The 21,701-nt window shown below is 39.7% G+C and overlaps 1 protein-coding gene across 2 annotated transcripts; it reads left to right on the top strand.

The window, feature by feature from the left end:
• Window positions 1–2,693: 2,693 nt before the first annotated feature.
• On the top strand, window positions 2,694–19,945 carry DIO2 (iodothyronine deiodinase 2). 2 transcript variants are annotated; one of them, XM_050898212.1, is made up of 2 exons: window positions 2,694–3,335; window positions 14,629–19,945. In XM_050898212.1, exons 1-2 carry the CDS (start codon window positions 3,114–3,116, stop codon window positions 15,244–15,246), a joined length of 840 nt encoding a protein of 279 aa, XP_050754169.1. In that variant the 5' UTR covers window positions 2,694–3,113; the 3' UTR covers window positions 15,247–19,945. The 2 variants fall into 2 exon arrangements, with proteins under 2 accessions (XP_050754169.1, XP_050754170.1); XM_050898213.1 differs by having other exon boundaries at window positions 14,629–15,201.
• Window positions 19,946–21,701: the final 1,756 nt, after the last annotated feature.

The raw sequence follows: 21,701 nt of genomic DNA, 5'->3' as shown, positions 1-21,701 counted from the left end.
AGAAGGAGGGATTACTCTTTCCTTCTCTGTTGAAGGCTGCTGTACTCTGACTGTCAAGCTGAGAAGCGATGCTTGTGCCCTGCAGGGACAGACTGCTTCTGAAGACAGCAATGGCAAAAACTGTCTTTTTACGTTTTTATTTAGTCAAAAGATTTTTGTCTTTATGGTTGGATTAGGTAGTTACCAGCATCTCTTGACTGAAGCTCTCAAACACACAATCTAAGGTAGTTCTGTTTAACTCGATACACACAGTCTGCCTTACAGGCAAGGAAGGTGACATAGTAAATATGAAACACCATCTCACATTAGTGCTCTGTGGGCTTCCTGCTCAGCTTCCAATACACTTCAAAGCTCAGTAGCCGTCTGGTCTCCAGCTGTCTTACAAACAACCTCTTCACCCATGAAGCACACTGTGGGTAGGGGCAGTTGTTTCACAGGAACCCAGAATACATTGTGTTCCCAGCGTAGGTTCTTGCCTGACTTTACCTCTGGGGAACAGGAAGAGCCCGAGCTGGACTGTCCTCGGAGCTGTTTGCAAACTGTTCTCAGAAACAATGGCTGATGATTCATCTGGCATCGCCAACAACAATCTCCAGGCCTGCCTTCTAACAAACCTTCCCAAAACAAAGAAAGGGGACCTTCCCAGACAGAATCATGTATGTTTTAGTGGTGGATCTACGGAAGAGTAATCTAGGCTTAAGAGTGCTTGTAATCAAGTGATTACATATGCTTGCCTGAGGTGAGACAGTAAGCTAGTTTAGCAGCTCTGGGGACCCTTGTTCCTGTCTTGCGCTCACATGACAAGAGCACGCTGACTCATCCATGTGTGGGGATATATAAATGCCTGCTTATAACGTGTTTTTGCAAGTTTTAGTAATAAAGCCAGATGTGTGAGGTTGCAATCCTTTCTATGGCAACAGAGCACTGTCATCACCAACATTTTGACTTAAAAATTGTTATAGTTTGAAAAAGAAACTCAGTTCCTTTTTTTGTTTATGCTAGTAACGCAGAAGGTCACTGGTTTAATGTGTGTAACCTTTTAAAGTTTTTTCTTTGAGTAAACATTTGCTGGAAGATATCCTGTCTGGGTGATATCTTTTGCAAATGCCTGATATTATGCTACCTAAACAAACCTTTCTTTGGTGAGCCCAAGACAAGACATGGCCTTTCTAGAGGTATGCATCCTAGGATAATGACAGCCCAAGTGATATTACAATATCTGAAAATGAAAGACCCCAGAGTAGCGAAGATTGATGGTGTTTACCTTTTGCTGTTGCTAGCAGTGAAAGGATAGTGATGACTGATGAAGACTAAGATATATTTATGAAGGAAGCTTGTACTACTCATCAAGGATGTGAGTTGACAGAGGTTAGGTATTATGCTGGCATCTCTGGGAATGAAACTATCTGGTGAGGAGAGCCTACATAAGCACATAGGGAAGACATCCACTCAAAAACAAAATTGCGGATGTCTGCAACATGAAATACATGAAATATTTGCCTAAGGAAGTTAGAATCATGCTAAAAAAAAACCCAAACAAAATGTGTCTAGTGTACCAAAAAAAAAAAAATCATGTGGAAAGAGGACTAAATATTGGACTAAAAAGGTGAAACAAAGAGAAGTGCAAATGAACAAAGCAAACCTTAAGCATGGGGCTGCAGGGGATGCTTGTGGTTGTTAAAGCACACATGGCTCTGCCAGAGGAAACTTCTTTCTTTCTGTTTTTTTTTTATAAGCTTTTAACCAAAAGTTAGTTATCCTTATTAGACTAGTGGATGTAAATAGTTATCATAGCGGAATATTAAAGTCCTTGAAGCTCAGTTGATTAACAGCATTTAAGGCTGTAGCATATTATTTTTAATTAGGGAACTTTAGCTTAAAAGCCCCAAATCCTTCAAAAACTTTTTTTCTCTCTCTTTCTTCTCTTACACATCAGTAGATGAAGTCAGTGCTGGGTGTTTACTTACAGTTCCTTAAATACCAAGAGGACAACAGAAGATATTTAAACACTATAGATGTTGTACTTCATGGAGGTGGGAGGAAAATGTATAGAAATGTGCCCTTTCTTGGGATGCATCGACTCACACACCTTCCTGGAAAAGACAAAAGGGCAAAGGAAAAAAACCAGCTATAAGAAAAAAAAACGTCGACAACAGAAGCCTGCATTGCTGTGTCACCTTCCATGTCATATGAAAATACTTTTTCCAAAATTTGAAAGCATTTCATAAGAGCAGTCAGAAGCATATTGGTTTTTTTTCTTTTTCCTTTTCAAAGCAAAGCAAAGTTCCACCCTTGCTGTCTGTCTCTCTTTTTTCTCCTCTCTCTTAAAAAAAAAAAAAAAAAAAAAAGAAGAAGTTTTGAGAATTTCATTTTTCTATTCACTGCAGTCCTGGCCAAAGTAAAGCCCTCTTTTACATTGACGTCAAGATCTTTACTAAGATTAGGGTTTCATTTCTCTATTGCAGCAATTAGCTAGGGAATGTATAAAAGGCTTCAGGGAAGCAAGCTAGGACTCCAGAGGGGAAAGCACTTTGCACCATAGGCAGATAGCAAGAGAGAGGGCGAGAGGAGGAAGGCAGGAATACAGAGAGGCGGGGGGGGGTGGGGGGGGGGAGGGAGAGAGGGAAAGGGAGGGAGGAAGGAACAGAAAGTTTATGTACATAAACCTTTTTTAAAAAAAGTATTGTTGCACCTGGTAGCTAGCTTTACTGACACAGAAATGAGAGGTCTGTTCAGTGCTTAAATAGCTGAGAAACAATGGGATAGTGCAGGAAAGTTAACAATTAACAGTCTCAGCTTAAATTTTGTAACTGCAGGGAACTGGAAACACAGCTGCCTCTCTCTTCAACAAAATCAGGTCTCCTGGTTAAGGGAAGAATTTTTGTTAACATCTTAGTTTCTGAAAAATAAGCAGCTCCGAGTTGAATGAGTATAATGCAGTTATGGTTTTAACCAGCCTGCTCATATTTAACCATCTCTGCTCATTTTAAAGAGAGCAGCTGAGAGAGGGGTAACGAGGCTTCTGAAATGCTTTTTACTTTACTTTTTTAAATGAGGGTACAGAGCAAAAAAGGGAGCTGAAGGCATCCGGCTGAAGAGAAGCAGCAAGGAAGATGGGTCTGCTAAGTGTGGATTTGCTGATCACGCTTCAGATCTTGCCGGTCTTTTTCTCCAATTGCCTCTTCCTTGCGCTGTATGACTCTGTGATCCTCCTGAAGCACATGGTGCTATTTCTGAGCCGGTCTAAGTCTGGGCGCGGTGAGTGGCGGAGGATGCTGACCTCGGAGGGGCTGCGCTGCGTCTGGAACAGCTTCCTCCTGGACGCCTACAAGCAGGTGGGTACACGGGGACGGGGACGGGCGGGTTGGGGCGGGTAAGCTGTGATGAACATCCCCGTTGTCAACGGAGAAGCGAAGGGAATGACTGTGCAGTGCGGACTATCTCCTGTTTGACGTTAAGTTTGATGGGAGAGGTGTAAGCTGAAAGGAGCAGTACTTCTATGTCGGGGCTAAGGGTTCATAAGGTTCGGGAGCTGCTGTCTCTCTGCTCTGCCACTAACTCTCTGTGCAGCCATGGCCATGTCACTTAGTTTAGCTGTGCCTCAGTTTCCCCACCAGTACGAATAGTAATCTTCATGTTTATAAAGTATTTCAAGATCTTTGTATAAGAATAATTGTAAAATGCTCTAGATGTTTTCACAGCTGTTGTTTGTTTGCCATGTGGGATCCTCAGAGATTGTACAAAGACTGCATCTTCAGACAGAGCTCTACATAGATAGATGTCATCTATGTAACATAGATAGAATTGTTTTAATTAGAGTAAAAGATAGAAATGAACCTTTGTCATTACACTGGCATTTTCTATTACTCATATGTTAATTTTTATATTGGAGGAAGCATCCAAGTAATAGTAAAACTGGGCATGGAGTGAAACAGGGAGCCTTTTTTCTTCATGAAAGCAGTGACAGAGGCACATGTCAGAGATTAAAAATGAACTTGACTAGCTGAGGGACAGCTGCCTGGTGATTTAAGTTAATAAAGCCAATAACAGTTATGCAACATGTACTTTTTTTTTTCCTTTTAAGTTTTGTACAAACATTACCCAGTGGTACTGCCCAGGTCTCATGAGGTAGTTATAGTTCCCTTTTATAGGAAAGGTGGACCCAAAAAGATGAAATTTCTTGCACAGGCCACCCAGTTAGTAAGTAGAAGAACTGGATTCAGAGCTCTGTGGCTTCCAAAACAGTGCTTAGTCTGTTAAGGTGTTGTCTTATTTAGACCATCTAATTTAACATACCCCATGTGATGTCATGAGGTCATAGGTGTCCTATCCAAACGATGGCTCTGTATCTTCTGAAATATTTCTTTTTTTATCGCCTTCCCCCCAGTCCCCTTTCGCTCCCCCACAATGGCTTTTGTATTTGCTCTTACCTAGAGATGTGAAGAGCTAGTGGTGTTGGTGTTTGCTGGCTTTGTGATATGGAATACAAGCTGCTTAGCCTGAAACCCAAGCCACGGGGACGTTAGTTTTCAGTGTAAGACAAGTATAAATAACATTAGCTTTTGCCAAATGGGTCAACCTCGTACTGCCACCCTAGGAATCAGCCAGCTGGCTACCCAAATAAAGTAATGCTGAATGAAGCTCACTATTCTCCTAGCCCTTCTAGTTTCTGTTTTTAGTCTCTTCACAGACATTAAGTAAGTAAATTTTACAGTGGCCTTGTTAAATGGGCCCGTGAACACAATTGTTCCCATTTTACAGACAAGGCAAGGCAGGACAGTTAACACATGACTTGGTCAAGGCTCCAGTGGAAGTTGGTAGCACGGCTCTGAAACTGCCAAGTTTCCAGTTCCCACATTTGCAACCTGTATGTGGCCCAGGGTCTGGAGAAGATGTGGAGCTGTAAGGAGCCTTATATGAGATATTTTCAATCTCATTTTGCTTAAATAACACAAAATTATTTAAAATAAATCACATGCGTTTCTGTACTTTCCAAAGTCATACTTTGCCTTTTCCTCAGTACTGTTGATGTCAACCATGGAAACTACAGGGAGGATGACTCTGTGCTATTTTTGGTGTTGGCAATGAAACTCATACCTTGAACTTTGGTAATTAAAAACTCTCCCTTATCACCATTAAATGACCTTGTTCCAAAAAGGGGAAAAAATCCATTCATGCCAGCTATCCTTAAGATGAAACTGATTGACCAACAATTCATTGAAACACTCTGTTTTCCTTAATAGAATTATGGGCCATAAGGACAGAATATCATTGGAAACCCTTGATTGTCACAGAAAGGTAGACAAGTGTAGAAATCAAATTATAGAGGGGACACAATAAACTGAGGAGCAATATTAGGAGAAGAGTCATCACCTCCGCAATAGAGGAGAATCTTCTGCTGCTTCTGTAAGGAAGAGAAACAAAAAAAGTTTCAGCTGGAAAGCTGTACTGGTAGAGCTGAAAAAAATTTGAAACATACCCTGCTTTGTGGCATGTTTAAAAAGCATGAGAAATAGTGAAATATATTAAAGACTTCCCACAAAGCATCTTTTTCCTTAAATTATCTTTTTCTAAATCCTGAATAGGACTGCCCAGTTGTGGTATCTTAATCTTAGCCAATGAGTGAGGGTAGGAAATGAAAATATTATGGAATCAGGGTACTAAACAGCATGGCAAAATGCAGTTGATATCATAACCATGATTGGTTATTGCTCCAATTTGCTAGCTGAAGCCAGGTATTAGCAAAGTACTTAAGCAGGTGCTTAAGCTCATTCCATTGAGGAGTATTTATGAGATAATCACCTTTTTTTTTAACTAGAATAGCAGAATTGCAGATGTCTGAGATAAATTAAAGCTAGTCTGCCAGTTAGCAGAAGACTGGATTAAAGCAGTAATTATGCTTGGTTTTACTATGTTTTGTGTCACTTACACAGAACTCTTCCTGAGTACATTTCATAACATTTTTCACAAAAGTACTTGATGTAAAATTTCTATTCACAGAAAAATTTACTGAAAACCATTCCAGAAAAACTCTGTGGGTAGATACTAGATTCTGGATTAAAGTAAATTTATTACAAGAAAGAAGCTCTGCCTTGAAAGCACACAGACTGTCCCAGAATTAAGTTATTTTGTTTCAAGACTAGTGTGTACAAGAGATGGTCTTGGAATAAAGTAGAGTATATTTGAAAATAGCCATTCTGATGCGTTTTCTGCTCTAGAAAAACTTTTCAATATCTTACCCAAATTTCAACTTGGTTTTGTTCTGCTTTTTGCTGTTTTTAAGTATTATTGCACATGACTTTTTAGTTAGGGCAATTATTTCATAGGCAAGATTACCTAGCAACAGTTGAAGATTTTAACATCCTCAGTGGGGAAGCAATGCAGAGTTTGTTGTGTTGTATATAGAGTATATTAAGTATTCTTTCTTATTGGAACATTCTATATGACTTGTTTTCTCCATATTTTACAGTCGCACTGGAATCAAAATGATTGACCTTTTGTTTATTTTTATTTTCTTATGTAAATTTTATCAATGATTAATATATTTCTTTTTACTTCCTTAGCTCTAGAGTTCAGTATCTGTCACACTCAGTGTTGATATTGTCTACACTGCACCAGCTTTGTGATTTAGAGAACATCCTACTCCTTTTCTGAGAGGCAAGCATGTCTTACATTACAAGGGAGTCTTGAGGACCAGATTAATTGTCATAACAGATAGAGCTAGTAGTATAGTTGCACTCTTTCAATTGTATAAAGTTAATGTAACTAGTTTATTTAAATGTTATTTTTCTAATTTACTGTTGTGCTTTGTTTATCTACAGAAATGAGTGGATTGACTCCTGAAGAGCAAATCATGTATGTATGTGTGTATAGGTATTTACACTTTCATATGTGTTTGTATGTATCCAGATATATATACGCATGTGTGTATCTGTCTATATATATGTACGTACATATACATATATGTGTATAAATGCAAAAATACACACACATAGGTGTACATAATCTGCTCTTTCAGGAGTCAGTCCTCTCGTTTCTCTGTACATGTATACACACATATATATGTGTATGTATACATATGTATAGATATGAATGCAACCACACCTACTGATAAGAGAGAAAAAACAAAAGAGATTTTTGGAAGGGTGTTAGTGTGCCTTCTGCATGATTTATATAGGCCATCTGTACAAATGCCAGTGAGGCATTTGTTTTAGCCCACAGCATGTATACTGAATGTGTCACATATCTTACAGAAATCCAGAGAAAAAGCTAGAGAAGTTTTGAAAAAAACATTGTATTTACTTTTAAGAGCTTTTTTTACCTGCTAAGTTCCATGCTTTATTTAGTACTGGGATGAATCCACTTTCTAAGGTTCCAAAGGTGAGAAATTGTTATCTTAACATGCTTTTCAAATGGGTACAAAAACGGTTGCACCCATTAGCAGTGTCCAGTGGTGAGGTCTTGTGCTGGGAGCTTTTCCAGTGCCAGATGATACAAGCTTTGTGTTTCAGCAATGCAGAGCTACCGTTCTTGGTCTCCAGTAGAGAGCTGTGAGGTTATCCTAGAGGAAATCCTCCCTCTTTTCCACCTCAGTGCAGGGCAGTTAGGGGGAAGACCTTAATGGCATCTCCCTGAAGCAGCCAAATGCTTAGGAATGCCATGGTGCACCTACAGGGGTAACATTCACGTGTGCATATATGCACATGTATGTAAATGTACATTACAGCCCTCAGAAGGATGCCGGTATTCCAAGTGATGGATGGTGATGAGTGTGTGTATGTACTTGTACAGCTTTTTACTGTCTTTAGAACGGGCCAGCAGCAAGCTCTGGCATGACAGACCCAGCACAGAGGGAACGGTTGGCACAGGATCCCAACTTCACAGCATAGGTCCAGCTCTGGATGTAGCAGCAAGTAGACTGGTTCAGTAAACACCCAGTGGGATTTTCCTGGGATTTCAGGAAGGTACAGTTAAATTACCTTTGGCTACTTCTGCCTGCCTGATAGGTACATAATTTATTCCTAAAATAAATCAGTATGCAAAGCAGGACAGCCTGAAAACTGTCATGTTAAGTGCATGCTGCACAGCATTGTCACAAAGCTATATGTGAAAGTAATAGAACAGCATGGTCCTTTACCTGCTGTTTGGCTGTCCAGTAACTCTTTGCTTTTTGGGGAAGTCTTTTAAAGGTTGGAACAAAGACATAGCCTCTATACTTATTATTTGTATTTATTTTGTCTGGCAAGGTAAGGAAGTGTTTCTCTCTGCATTTGACAGTGATAAAGGGAATTTGTGAAAGAGAGTGTCTTGTATAGTTTCAGGGTTTTAGAACTAGACATTGTGTGGTATTAAAAATATTTTATTGGTTTTACAAAGTTCAGCCTTAGCAGAATTGTTTTCATTGACATTTGCAAATGAAAACAATCCTGAAAGAAATGAGAAAAACAAAACAAAACCACAATTAAAACCTTTCCTGCAGTGTTTGGAACATAAATTCAACAGGATTTGTGCTTGTCATTGTCATTATTATTAAAACATTGTCATTATTATTAATATATAATGATGTTTGTTATAGTAGTGTCTGAGGACCAACCTAGACCAGGGACCCATCCTACTAGGCAGTGTCCTAAATGAGAGGAGCAGACAGTTTGTCCCACAGAGCTTACAGTTCAAACACTCAAGACGGACAAAGAGTACGAAAAGGAAAATATGACGACTCCTGTCCCACATGGGGTCTCATCCTACCCAATTCATATTGCAGATCTAACTTCACTTCTTCCACACCACCTCTTTGCAGTCTTCCATTTTCACACTTACGTGCAAAAAACTGACTGAAAGGACTGCTTGCCTTTTTGTTAAACCCTTGTGAAAACCCCCTTCACCTGCAGTAGACACAGAAAATTAGCTAACGGGCACCACCCCGGAAAAGGATCGTACCCGGTCCTTGAGCCCCAGCTCTGCCTCTCCAACAAAACCATCGCTGTGTATTTGTACAGTGCTAAAGGCGAGTTAAAATAAAATAAAAAATAAAATCCAAATTAACTTCAAATGTCCTCCAGGTGCTGACTAACAAAGACTGGTGAAGGCCTCTGTCACCTGTAGGTAGAGTCCACGAGGGCAGCCAGTGGCCCATGAGGGCAGCCAGTGGCCCAGAGGCCACGATATCATAGGCCATGCTCCCATCTTGAGGGAAACATAAGCCCTTAAGAAGCTTGCTGTAGGCTTCCCGGTCAGAGGAACTAAAATTATCCATTTTCTTTTATAAGAGTGCAAGGCAAAAGGCTCCTTTATGCTTTCCCTCTGCCATGCATGCTCATTTGTGGGACTGGCAGTTTTTAAATAGAGAGCAGCATTTGACTAGTTATTTTTATCTGCACTGTGCCCTTTTAATTTGTCTCCCACTTCCCTCCCTCAGCTTCACACACCTCATCCTAAATAAAAGATTCTGGACTCTGGGAGAACTCGAGTCAATTCCAGTCTCTGCTCTCCAATTCAAGTAATAGAATCTTTTTAAGCAAGCTGCCACCTCCCCGTGACAAATGAAGAGCTTGCACTCCTGTACGCTACTCCAGACAAGGGCCTCCTGTAATTTTTATCCACTGCACAACTCTGGGTCATGTAAATAAAGAAAACAAAAATAATAATTTGTATAATTCTCCAGCCAGATTCTGATTATGATTTGGATGAAGCACTGAGAAATATTGGGCTGTTCAGAGGCTATATTTAGCTGAATGGGATCAAATCAAAGCAGAGAATTTGAGGAGCAAAAAGCTCCAGGGATTCAGTTCATTACCAATCACTGGACTCCAGTCCCAATCACAGCATGTCCATATTTAAATGGCTAATATCACAGACTGCTAATTGTCTGGCAACACCTATTTTCTTTAGGGGGTTGACACAGCCTGATGATTCTGCCAAACTGTTCGAAAATCCCTCATGCAGGGAATGAAAGCCATATTCCAGTGCACAGGATCCCAGGAGAGTTATGCTAAAGCTGATAAAAGCAAAATGAGAAAAAAGAAAAGGTAAATGAGGAGGCAATGTTTTATCCGTGGGGCTTTTCCTAGTCCTCACGGAGAATGTACAACAAAGTTAGCAGTATGTACTATTTCTAGCCTGTAGTTTATGAATAGGGCTTTCTTTCCCGCTCCTAAGTCTCCTTCATTTTGCAGTCTGCATGCTAAAGCATCAGCAGCCTTGTTGCCTTTTCACTCTGCGTGTGGAGAAGGAGATGCAGTATCAAGGCTGTCAAGCAAACACAAAATTTGCACAAATGATGCAAGTCACTGCTTTGGTGTCGGGCTGGTACTTGCTCTTGCTGATGGCTGGGCTGGCTCTCAGATTTGGTTGGCCTACCTTGCGTGTCCCATGCAGGCTGCATGGGAGGGGGTGCCTGTGCGCTGCCCGGTTTCCACCTCATCCAGAAGGCTGGCGCCGAATGCCTGAATATTCACGCACATAAATACGTGATTATAGAAATGCTGGATTGCGTGTGAGGGGAATTCTGCTAGTTTGTTTCTCAGAATTTATATTTTGCCTGCCTTTGTGTAAGATTTCAAAAGCGGTTTGGCTGAATACATGGGGTTTTTTGTTTGTTTTCTCATTGCGTTGATTTTCTTTTCCAAGAGCTATTTTTTCTTTCAATAAATAACAACAAAGAAGACAGCCAAGGCCTACAATGCAGATGATCAGCAAGGATGATATTGTCATCCTGTGTCAATCGGTTCCGAGCCTGGTGAAATAAAGAGTCCCTTTGGGAACGTCAGCGCTTCATCAAGACCAATTAGTGGAGATGCCGCTGCTTATGTTTAAGCATTAACGACTGGGCAGGGCTGCTTTTTGGAGTGCCTGACACTGGCATGGAACAAGGCACCGACCTAATTACTCCTCTACAAGAGCAGAAAATGCCTCGTGAATGCCTGCTTGGCAAGGATGTCTCATTAAGGGGAAAAAACCCAACACAAGCACTCCTAGAAACAAAAATTAAAATGATAGGTAACCTGCGGCCATGAGACTTACTTCATGGCTGTGGGAAATGAAGAGAAACTGCTATAAGGTGACGTATAGCATATATGTACTTTATTTCCTAAATCCATCTATTTTTTGGTCAAAAAGGAGTATGAGAGACAGAATGCAAACTTGCATTGTTGGAGAACAGTGAAATACATTGCCACCCCTGGTATCAATGTTAAATAGTACTTGAAGGGCATTCCCATGCTGGTGTTCGATGGGAGTTGTTTTGTTAGTCTGTTCCTTCAGGGTTTGCAAACTCGCCTAGGAAAAGAAGTGTTTGGTAGACCTGAGTGAAGACTTGATAATGAGGAGCTTACAATATGTAGCCTCTCTTTCTGTTTAAATACGATCAAGAAGCAGACTGTGATTTCCCAGTTCAAGAGTGTTTGTTAGAGTATTTTCAGTCATAACAGTTTTGTTAAAATAAAACCAGAAGAGTGAGGGGAAACAGCTGCTCAGATGTTTCTTGTCTCCTGAGCACCTCTGTTCATTGCTGAGCTTTAGTTGCTTCTATCCTTTTTACCTTTATTTTTCTTGTCCTCTGAAGAGTGCCAGCAAATATTAGAAATTCAAAGTGTGTTGCTTAATTGTGATTTATGAGATAAATCACATGTTATTACTTCTTTTCTTTGACTGGATGAGCGCACACTCCTAAATACTGAGGTCCATTATTCATCCAGGGAGTGGGTGCAGTACAGATACTTACATGTCAGGCTTTGCCCAAAAGGCACATTTTGGGCAAGCTAGCTCTGAAAAAGCATTTGCTTGGTAGTGCAAGAACAGTTAAGCTTTCTAGGTAAAGCGGGATCTAGTGTTTTTGCAGATGTGCAGATGTTGTGTTTCTTGAGATGTGCCCTTTTTTAGTAGTTACCAATTTAGCACAAAATGCTGAGTTGTCTAGCTGGCTTATGGATTGAATGCAGCCCTCAGGATGATTGTATGGCTGCCACATGATCTTGACCTGTGTATTTCTTTACTCAAGTCTGGCCCTTTGCCTTACTTACTCCTGCTTTGCCTATCTTACTGCATAGAATGGCAGAGAGAAATGAGATGTTCAACAGCTGCACAGAAGAGTATCTACTACCTGCTAAGGTGTAGGTGGCCTGTAGCAGCACCTCTTAAACGCTGCAGGATGCTTCTTAAATGCTGCAGCCTGAGTCTCTGAGCCTGCCTCTCTGCAGATAGATCCTTTCTCCTCAAAAACTGGGATACAGCTCTTTTCCTTCCTTGAGTTCAACGGACAGCACACTCACACAGCTGGTCCTAAACTCAGCTATTTCAAACCTCGCTTGCTTTCAAAGGCAAATGAGCACCAGGCTTTCTTTTTTAACTGTTACAGGGCTCTAGCAGATAGCAGTGCTCCAGATGCAAGTTTACGGGGAGGGGGGCCACAAGGGGCTGTGCTTTCCTGGGGCACCGCTTGCTTCCCTTGCCTGTGGTGCAGCTGCAGCTGCACATCCCCTGCTCCCTGTGGTGTGATCACCACTTGCTTGGCCTGGAGAGATTTGTGGGTCTCAGGCAGTCTTTCTTTCTGTGGCTCTCTCTTCCTTACTGATCTCCGAGTGAACGGCGGCACAGTTGTGTCTCAATTTGCCCCATAGAAAATAGTCAAAATGATGTTTATATTGTGTGCCAACATGCTGCGAGACCTTCTTATGTAGCTGTGGAGTCTGGCAGCTTTAAGGGCAGTGTCTTACAAACTGCTTTGGTTAGACTCTTGCTTCTATTGCTATTTTGATGAAATAATGCCAAGTCATGAATAACTGTAGATTTGTTCAAGGTAGTCAGGTTTCTCAGTGAGAAATGGAGGATCCACTATCTACAATACACTTGCCTCTGGATCTGTGTGCAGCAGCAATTGCATCAGTTAAGTATTCAGCTGTTAATTCAGCTTCTTACTGTGTCTGACTCACCAGGATACCCTATAATGTAATGTAGAATAGAAGTGCACCAAAAATCAGTTATTTATTCAGTTTTTACACTATTCTTATTCAGCATTAACTTCTATTGACTTCAACTGGAGTGTAGCTTCAGAAATAAATAAATAAAATATGAAAGACTTCAGAATTTGGTCCTGTATGTTTCCTTCAAAGCAACACTTCTGAACATTATCAAATAGACCGGAGACAGAGAGAGACAGAAAAAGTCAGGGAAATACAAAAGGATAATAATTGCATTGTTGTACTAGAGCTTGATGTTAAAGGCAGATACATAGGAATTGGTGTGGCAGAGCTCATTAAAAACTAATTGTCTTATGTAATAATATTTTGCGGTTCTATAGCAGTTATCAGCTAAGGATCTTGGAGCCCTCTGCAGGCTCCACCTTATTCTGGCAGTCTGTTCTGTGAGATGCTTATATTTTGTCTTTTTTCTATAGGCAGGGAAATAGAAACGGTCAGGCAAAATGACTTTTCCACAATTGCCTGTTGGGTCTGAGTTAGATCTGGGGTTAGAGCTGAGAACAGTTCGTTTTCACTTCATCCTACTTCAACCATCATATAAACTTTCCCCTTTTCCTGCTGCTTTTTCCCCTAATCATCTTCTAGAGCAACTTTGCAGTAGAAGGAAATGTGTCACTCAATCACTGATGAAATTATTGGAAAGTGGTTAAAAAACCCTTTGGAGAGCGCAGTCTTGGATGGTCCACTGTCAAAACAGAATGACAGATTGAGGGGGTGTCTGCAGAGATCTCTCTTGTGTTTGGTATTCTGAGTATTTTCATTCTTGGACTGCAGGATGGAAGAGAATATACATGTATGAAATCTGCAAACCTCTCAAAATTGAGAGGCACTGCATGTGTTGTGAAGATCAGGAATACAATGCAGAATGATTTTTGAGAATTGGAAAAATGGCTTGAAATGTAGGATGCAGTTGAATGGGGCCAAGTGCAAAGCACCAAATTCAGGCTGGACTGATGAAGTACCCAAATCAATGATGGGGAGCAAATAGAAAGGCAGAAAAAGGGACCTAGGCACTATAACTTCTCACTAGCTAACCCCTAGTCAACAATCTACTGTTTTTCCAAAACAGTCATGATGTTTTTTAAGAAGCAAACATCTGGAATGTACAAACAGGTGTAGCCTGTGAGATACATGAAGTAATTGTCTGATTATTCTGAGAATTAGTAAAAACTCTTTTGAAGTTTTGAACACTGCTCTTCAAGGAAGATGTGAACTCTTCAAGTGGAGAGAATTCAGAGGATTGCAGTGAAAAAAAATCATGTGTAGAAAATTTGGCTCACAGAGAAAAGTTAGAAGAAATTGGAGGTAGTCTGTCTGAAAGCAAATAAGAATCTGCAAATACATAAATGTGGACAGGACTATGTGTGTAGTAGACAGGACAAGATGGATCTCAGATCAAATTTTCTAACAATAGTGAAGTAGTATACCTGTCAGGAGTGCCACATTTCCCTGCACTGTGAGTGGAGATGGACTAGATGAACTTTTTGAAGCTGCTGCTTTTGATGATTTGCTATATCCCCATGCTAGTGTCCATGTGGGTAGTTAGGTGTACTCTTTGAACAGGTGATTCTATTTATTTGAAGAGAGTACTCATAAGGATACTAGACAAGCAAGTCACACTAACTTGCTATGTTTTAATTTGTTTTGCCATTAGGTCAAACTGGGAGGAGAAGCCCCAAACTCCAGTGTAATCCACATAGCCAAGGGCAGTGATGGCAGCAGTAGCAGCTGGAAGAGTGTTGGTGGCAAGTGTGGAACCAAATGCCACCTTCTGGATTTTGCCAACTCCGAGCGGCCACTGGTGGTCAACTTTGGTTCAGCTACCTGACCACCATTCACAAGCCAGCTGTCGGCCTTCAGCAAGCTGGTGGAGGAGTTCTCTGGTGTGGCTGACTTTCTGTTGGTCTACATCGATGAGGCTCACCCATCAGATGGCTGGGCTGCCCCTGGAATCTCTCCCTCTTCATTTGAAGTTAAGAAACACCGGAACCAGGAAGACCGATGCGCAGCTGCTCACCAGCTCCTAGAGCGCTTTTCCTTGCCACCTCAGTGCCAAGTGGTGGCTGACTGCATGGACAACAATGCCAATGTGGCCTACGGGGTTTCATTTGAGCGAGTATGCATTGTGCAGAGACAAAAAATCGCCTACCTGGGAGGCAAAGGCCCCTTTTTCTACAATCTTCAGGAGGTTCGGCTTTGGCTGGAACAAAACTTCAGCAAAAGATGAAATCCGTTCTCTACAGAAGCTATGTCAACAGATGTGTCCCTTTAAGGTGATGTAAAAGGGAAAAAAAGAAAACGTATGCTGGTTTGAATAAGGCCTTTCAGATGATTGCAGGAGAACACATTTGATAACAAGGTCAAATGAACGTTAACTAGGAAAAGAAAATAAAACAAAAAACTAACTCCACAGAAAAGTTATTGTACGAAAAAAATCCCACTCCTTTGCTTCCTACGGGACAGAAGAGGTGAAGAGGCTTCTGCGAAAAGGTGCTGCTGGCGAGCAGGAAGAGTGGTGAGATAAGACCTGTCTCCCAGGAACCTGTCTCATGAAGTGTCAGCCCTGGGGTGAGCCAGAAACGTTGCTTCTTGGAAGGCAATCCATGGAAAGGCAATGCCGTATAGTTCATCAGAAACGCTTCTTTACCCTCCTGTGGCCAATGCAAGTGACCTGGGAGGAGCCGGGGGCTTGCAATTACTTCGCATAGAAATGCAGTGGATGTGACGATTGTCCTCTCTCCTAGAGATTTTATTGTTCCGAGACTACAGGAACCACCATGCAATGCATCGTGCATGCAGACTGGCTGCTCAGATCAAGATGAAACATTGTATGCTGGTATTTGTACTCTCTATGGATGCCTCTGCACAGCATATTAACTATGTAATTCTATCTATACGTTTGTATCCAGTATGCAGGCCTGTGCCTGCTGAGAAAGATGCTAAAATCTATGGGGTTGGACCGAAAAGGCAAAGGTGATCAAATAAGCCCATTGCAATTTGAAAACTAAAAAACCTGGACTATTTGTAACAAAACGAGAACCATCTAGAGCATGCATCACGAGACAAAACTCAGCTGACGCCAACCAACCCTCGGTTCTCAAAGCTCTCAACACACATTTATCAATATTCTCTGGTTCTCTTCTCTGTTTCTTTACTCGCCTCAATTTCTTTCTGTCTAGCAATAGGCTTAAAGGTAATTTCATTTTTAGCTTTTTAAAAGATAACTTATTTCTCTCTTTTATTTTTATTTGAAATAATGACCTTACAGATGTATTTTGGGGATGGGGGAACTTATACACAACTTTACCTCATTGAAATGGAAACCTGTCCTGTCATTTACCCTGTTAAATGTAGTCATGCTGATTTTTGCTATCTTAGATACCTGCAACTAGTTTATAGCTACATTAGTTTGTCTGGAAGTTAAGTTGTTTGCAGCCTCGGAATTGATTAGGTGCAGCTCTGCTATCAGACGAGGTGATAGTCTGCTTCTTTCACTTGTGTTCTCAAAAGCCTTCCCAGAGAAACAGGGAGGACAAATAGTGTGAATTAATGTGAATAAGTGTAAAAGATGGCAGAATTTTCATTCGAATGGGTCTGAGGAAATATTAATTATGTTTAAAGAGATACTGTCAACTTCAAGTATACATTAAGTTTAGGTATTTTTAAAAATAAAATGATTTAATCAAGCCTAAAAGGCAAGTGTACAATTAACTAACCCATTAGAGCTGATAAATGAAAACCCGTAAGGAGATGGACTATCCAAGTTTTCTCTCAACTTTGGCAGAAACATGAAACAGATAAACAGGGTAAGTGGCAAAAATCAAATTAGTTCTTTTAATTTCTCATCCTGCCAGTTGTCAGGAATATGATATATTGATACTAACACAGGAAAGAACAGAAAATACATACATAAATACATCCATTTCCACAATGTCCCTTTAATTTTGTGTATTTCTTCTTGCTTGGCTGTTAGTCAACTTAGCCAATGTACAAGGCATTTGGAAATGTGTTTTCAAGCACAGATCTGAAATAATGACAGTAACATGAGAGATTTCTCCCATATTCAGGTTCATGCTTCCCTTCCTTCTCACATTTTCCTCCACACACTGTTAAACATATACACACACACACTTGCACAGTTTGGTAATGTGTATCAGGGAACGGTGTAAAGAATGGTCTTCAGACCTTCTGGTGAGCCCCACTTCTCAGAAGGCATGTGTCTGTGTGTGTGTGTGTATGCATTTATGTATGCATATATATGTATATCATATATTTTTATGTATATACATATGCATGCACACATAAGTGGTGTCTAAAAGACCAATAATAATAATAATTATTATTATTCTGTCCTCCCATTCATTAATGTTACTGTAACTCATTGCTCAGTGTGGAAGATTGTTATACATTTTCATGACTAACCGGGATATATAACTGAAATTTTTAAACCTAATATCATAGAAACAGTAACATAGCCAAACTACGTGGTTTATTTAATCCAGTGTCCTACCTCTGACTGTATCAGATGCTTCAGGGGAAGGTGCAATAATTTCTTCTGGAATTTTCATTAGCTTCAGCCCTTATTATTTTTGTCGTGTCTAATGTGATTGTTGATGTCTCATCATCCCTATGAGAGGCTGATCCAGAGTTTTGAGATCTAACTATTTCTTGAGGTAGGGAATAGTAAAGTCAAAACCCACCATGTTTAAGAACAAAGAAAAACAAATAAAACCAGGTTTTTTTTTCAGATTTAAATTGGCTGCTTTTCAATGTCATTCTCATCTCTTGCTCTCGTATGCTAAAACAGTACAAGCAGGAGTGATCCCAATTTTTCTTCTGTATGTCAGTGATTATATACTCTATATAGAAATGTAGATACCTTTTGTTTGTTTCTTAAGCCAAACAATAATTCACATTCTTATACAGGTCCATATTCTTTGCCTGTCTCTGAATCTCTTCTGGTTTTGCTACACTGTCCTTTTACTCAGGTGAGTAAAGCTGTAGATGTTACTCCAAGTGAAAATATGTATTGATATACCCAGCACAACATCTTTTCCTTATTATAACCTATTCTTCAGTCATCTGAAACTTTATTAATCCATAGCAACTCCATAGCCTCTGTAAAACTTAAACTAGTAAGTCTTTTCTTTCTCTCCTTTTCCCCATCATACAGTTGAAGTCTGCACTGTTTATCTGGGAAATGCTAGCCAAATGTTTAGCACAGCTGTTGAAACACACCTTTAGCTCGGAGGAGAGAGTCTGAGTTAGTAATTCAGTTAGTTAATACCCCTTTGCGTATCTAAAGTTACAGTTATTTTTTCAAGTCCATTTTCTCCTTTTGAATTGCCATTATTTTGTCTTGTTATTCATAGATGCCTGTTCATCACATAGTATAAAGGAATTATAAAATTGGCTCCTGTAAATGGGAAATCCACAAGGATTTTCCACAAGAAAAAATACACAATAACTTCATTTCTTTCTTGGCAACATGAATGCATTACCCTGCCCAAAACTTAAAGATAGTTCAGCCTCACTGATTGTCAAGACAGAAATACATTTTGCAAAACCTTAGATTTCCCCAGAAAATTTGTGGTCAGAAAGCAGGGCAAGTATTTCAAAGAGAAGTGGACTTAGAGGAAAAAAATGTCTTTTGTAAGTGGCTGATAGAAATACAAGCTCTTTGTTTTTTTTGTTGACAAAACTAAAACATTTTATAGAAAAGGTTTTAAATTAAACTTCATGCATTGTCCTCAGTTAATGATAGAAATGGACATGTGTCAGATGATGCCCAGAATTATTGTAACAGTGGGTTGTTTTGGGTCCAGGCAGAAATTTTGCTACCTTGCTAGCATTGTCCTTCACAATTGGTCTAGTCTGCTGTGAGGCTGGATTTGCTTTTGTCTCTTATTCTCACTGTTTGAGGGCACTAAACCATATTACTTGAGGTGCTTCAGTGTGACATACATACTGAGCAATAGCTCACAAAATAGGTGCCTGAAAGTATTCTGGAAGGCTACTGTATATAATAGAGACCCCAATACTGTGTCTCAACATTAGTATGGGAAACTTCCAGTACTTTTTCATTTTGAGCAAGGTAAAAAGCTATTCTGGGCTATCGTTCTATGTTTTTCTGTGCTTAGCATCATTATTTAGCACTGTATAAGATGAATGTAAAACATTTTGTACAGATGAAAATGATAGCATTTTGCTCTTGCTTGTGTAGACAATGACATAAATTTAAGGCAGCAGGAAAGCATGCCCTGTCTATTAAAAAGAAAGAGATATATTATGAAATATATTGTTGAACAACTGTCTGAACACTTTGAAAAACAAAATGCAGTCATTTTTATGAAGGTGATCTTGGTGGGGAAACCAACAAAGCTTCTCAAAAAGGTATCAGTGCTATGCGTTCAGGTGTGTGTGGGGAGGGAGGTTATGTTTCTGTATGTGTGAAAGTGGCTTTTCTGTGATGTGGACTGTAGGTTTAAGAGTTTTTAAGACTTTCATTCAGTACTATAACCAAAGCAATAAGAGGTATCAGGTAGGGAATATTGGCCAGTTTTGTTCAACTCTACACGATATCTGTGCCGGATCCATATTCAGTGACCTTTGGGCCCAATTTGGAGGCTTCAGAGAAGAGAGATTGGGGTGAGACAAGGAAGGCTTGTGTGCTTATGAAGATCGCTAACAAAAGAGTAATTAACTCAGTTGGCGTTCAGATGCCCTCACACTGGCATTCCTCTGTGCACCTTAGTGTTTCTGTATTTGAAAGAGGGGTCTCTTTGGGGCTGTTAATAAGATCGCCGGTGTGTAGATGCCTGTGTGTGCTGACTATGTGTGTGTCATTGTTTAAATGTCAAAAATACACTTTGTAGGAGAGCCAGCAAAATTTTGTTACAATATGGTGCTCCATGAAATGTGCTTTCTAGAGTTGTTTTTCTTGTATTATAATAAACAATAAAGGAAAATATACCTTTTCCGTGTCTTCTTATTCTAATATTGATTATTAATATGCGGTGGAATCTTGACATTAGACCAAGGAAACTTAAAACTGTATTTAATACAATAGCCTATGCCACCCTGACTAGATCTTAAGCAATATGAGCAAACCCCTTTATAAATGGTGGGACTAATTTAATATCTAACTACTCCTCAACTTTTAAGAAAGGTAAGGGGGAGAGAAACTGAGAGCTACAAGGACAGCAGTTGAGTCTGCACAGAATTGCACTGTTCAAAAAAAGTATGTGCTTGAAGAAAGCATGCCGAGCTGTACGTAGCACATGGAACATGGACGAATTGGTTGTGAATGCATCAGTTATACATGCAGCTCCCAATTCAATGAACACGCAAAAGGCAAAAGGTGAAAAATAAAATTAAAAGGCTAGCTGCATAGCTGTTACAGGGGAAAAAAAAATTCAAATGGAAGAATGTCCAGCAACTTCCTAAACAAACTCACTTTTTGATTTAGTTGTAGTTTAGAAATTTCCTCCTCTTTGTCATCTTTTGTTACAGTAAGTTTCATGGGAACCTACATCTGAAAACTGCTTGTGAATATAGGTAAGAAAGAACAAAACAAATTACCGAAAGGAAAACCATGAAAGAGGTTACATCTAAGCGTCCCAAGCAGAAATGTTCATTACAGTATGCTTGACAGGCCCTTGGAACAACCAAACAAATAACTCTCTATAGATTATCCAGTTCCCATCACAAAAATAACCCCCAAAAGTACTGAAAGGAGACTTGAGTTGTGTGAATAGTCTGTCTGTTAGTGATTATGACCTTTATATCAATTGTTGTGATAAGGAGCTACTCAATATTCTGGAAGAAATAAAAACACCTTTCAGGACTTGTTTCTTATTTCTCAGCTGTATAAATTGGGTGAAGGCAGATGTGATGAAATAACAGTTTTATTAGAAAATAGGATCATTAATAAATAACTTGTTACCAAAAATTAGACTCTGACTACTCCCAAATATTTGTAAGAGTATTTTTTTCTAGAATGGATGGTGTCCATGGTAGAAGGAAAAAAAAATTAGATGGATTATTTATAGAGCAGTATCTCAAGAGGTTTGACTACTGCTCAAGATCTTACTTTCTGGCAAAGAAGAGAATTCCTGAGGCATAATAAACCTTTCCCAAATATAAACTTCAAACAAAGAATCTAAATGTTGGTTAAAGACTTTGATCACAAACAAATCAACTTCAGCTGAAGTGAATATCGCTTCCACGGTTTGATGCGTTACTTGACTCACTGTATATGCCTGTGTGCTTCTAAAGTTCATGTTAATGAATCCACTGACTTAAATGTGTCTTACAGAGCTAATGTGAAGTGGAAACATGTTGAGTGAGCATCCTGTTCAAATCCTTAAGGCCTTAAAGATTTGTGAGCCTCACTGTGTCACTTGACTAGAGAAGGAGCATCCATTTTAGGTCATATAAATGAAACATATGAATACCTCAAGTGTTTTAGTTCTCTCTAAGGTAGTGCCTATTATATAAAATTAAAGAAGAAGTAGCAAGCCAGAAAAAATACTCTTTGTAAATCAGTATTTCCCATATTTTCGTATCTATATTTGTGTTATTTGTACAAAAGCTACTGTGACAGCTATTGGTTAGGTCTGCAGGTAATAGAAGGGGAAGTTTTCTCCAAAGCCTTATCTTCTTTAGGAATTTATCAGCCTTTGATGTCCTTTAACCCTGTTATTTTTCCCTTATATCCTTCCTGCA

The sequence above is a fragment of the Gymnogyps californianus genome, chromosome 5, assembly GCF_018139145.2.
Source record: "Gymnogyps californianus isolate 813 chromosome 5, ASM1813914v2, whole genome shotgun sequence".
Taxonomy (NCBI): domain Eukaryota; kingdom Metazoa; phylum Chordata; class Aves; order Accipitriformes; family Cathartidae; genus Gymnogyps; species Gymnogyps californianus.
The sequence above is the reverse complement of the archived record's forward strand: the minus strand, read 5'-3'. Positions and strand labels throughout refer to the sequence as shown.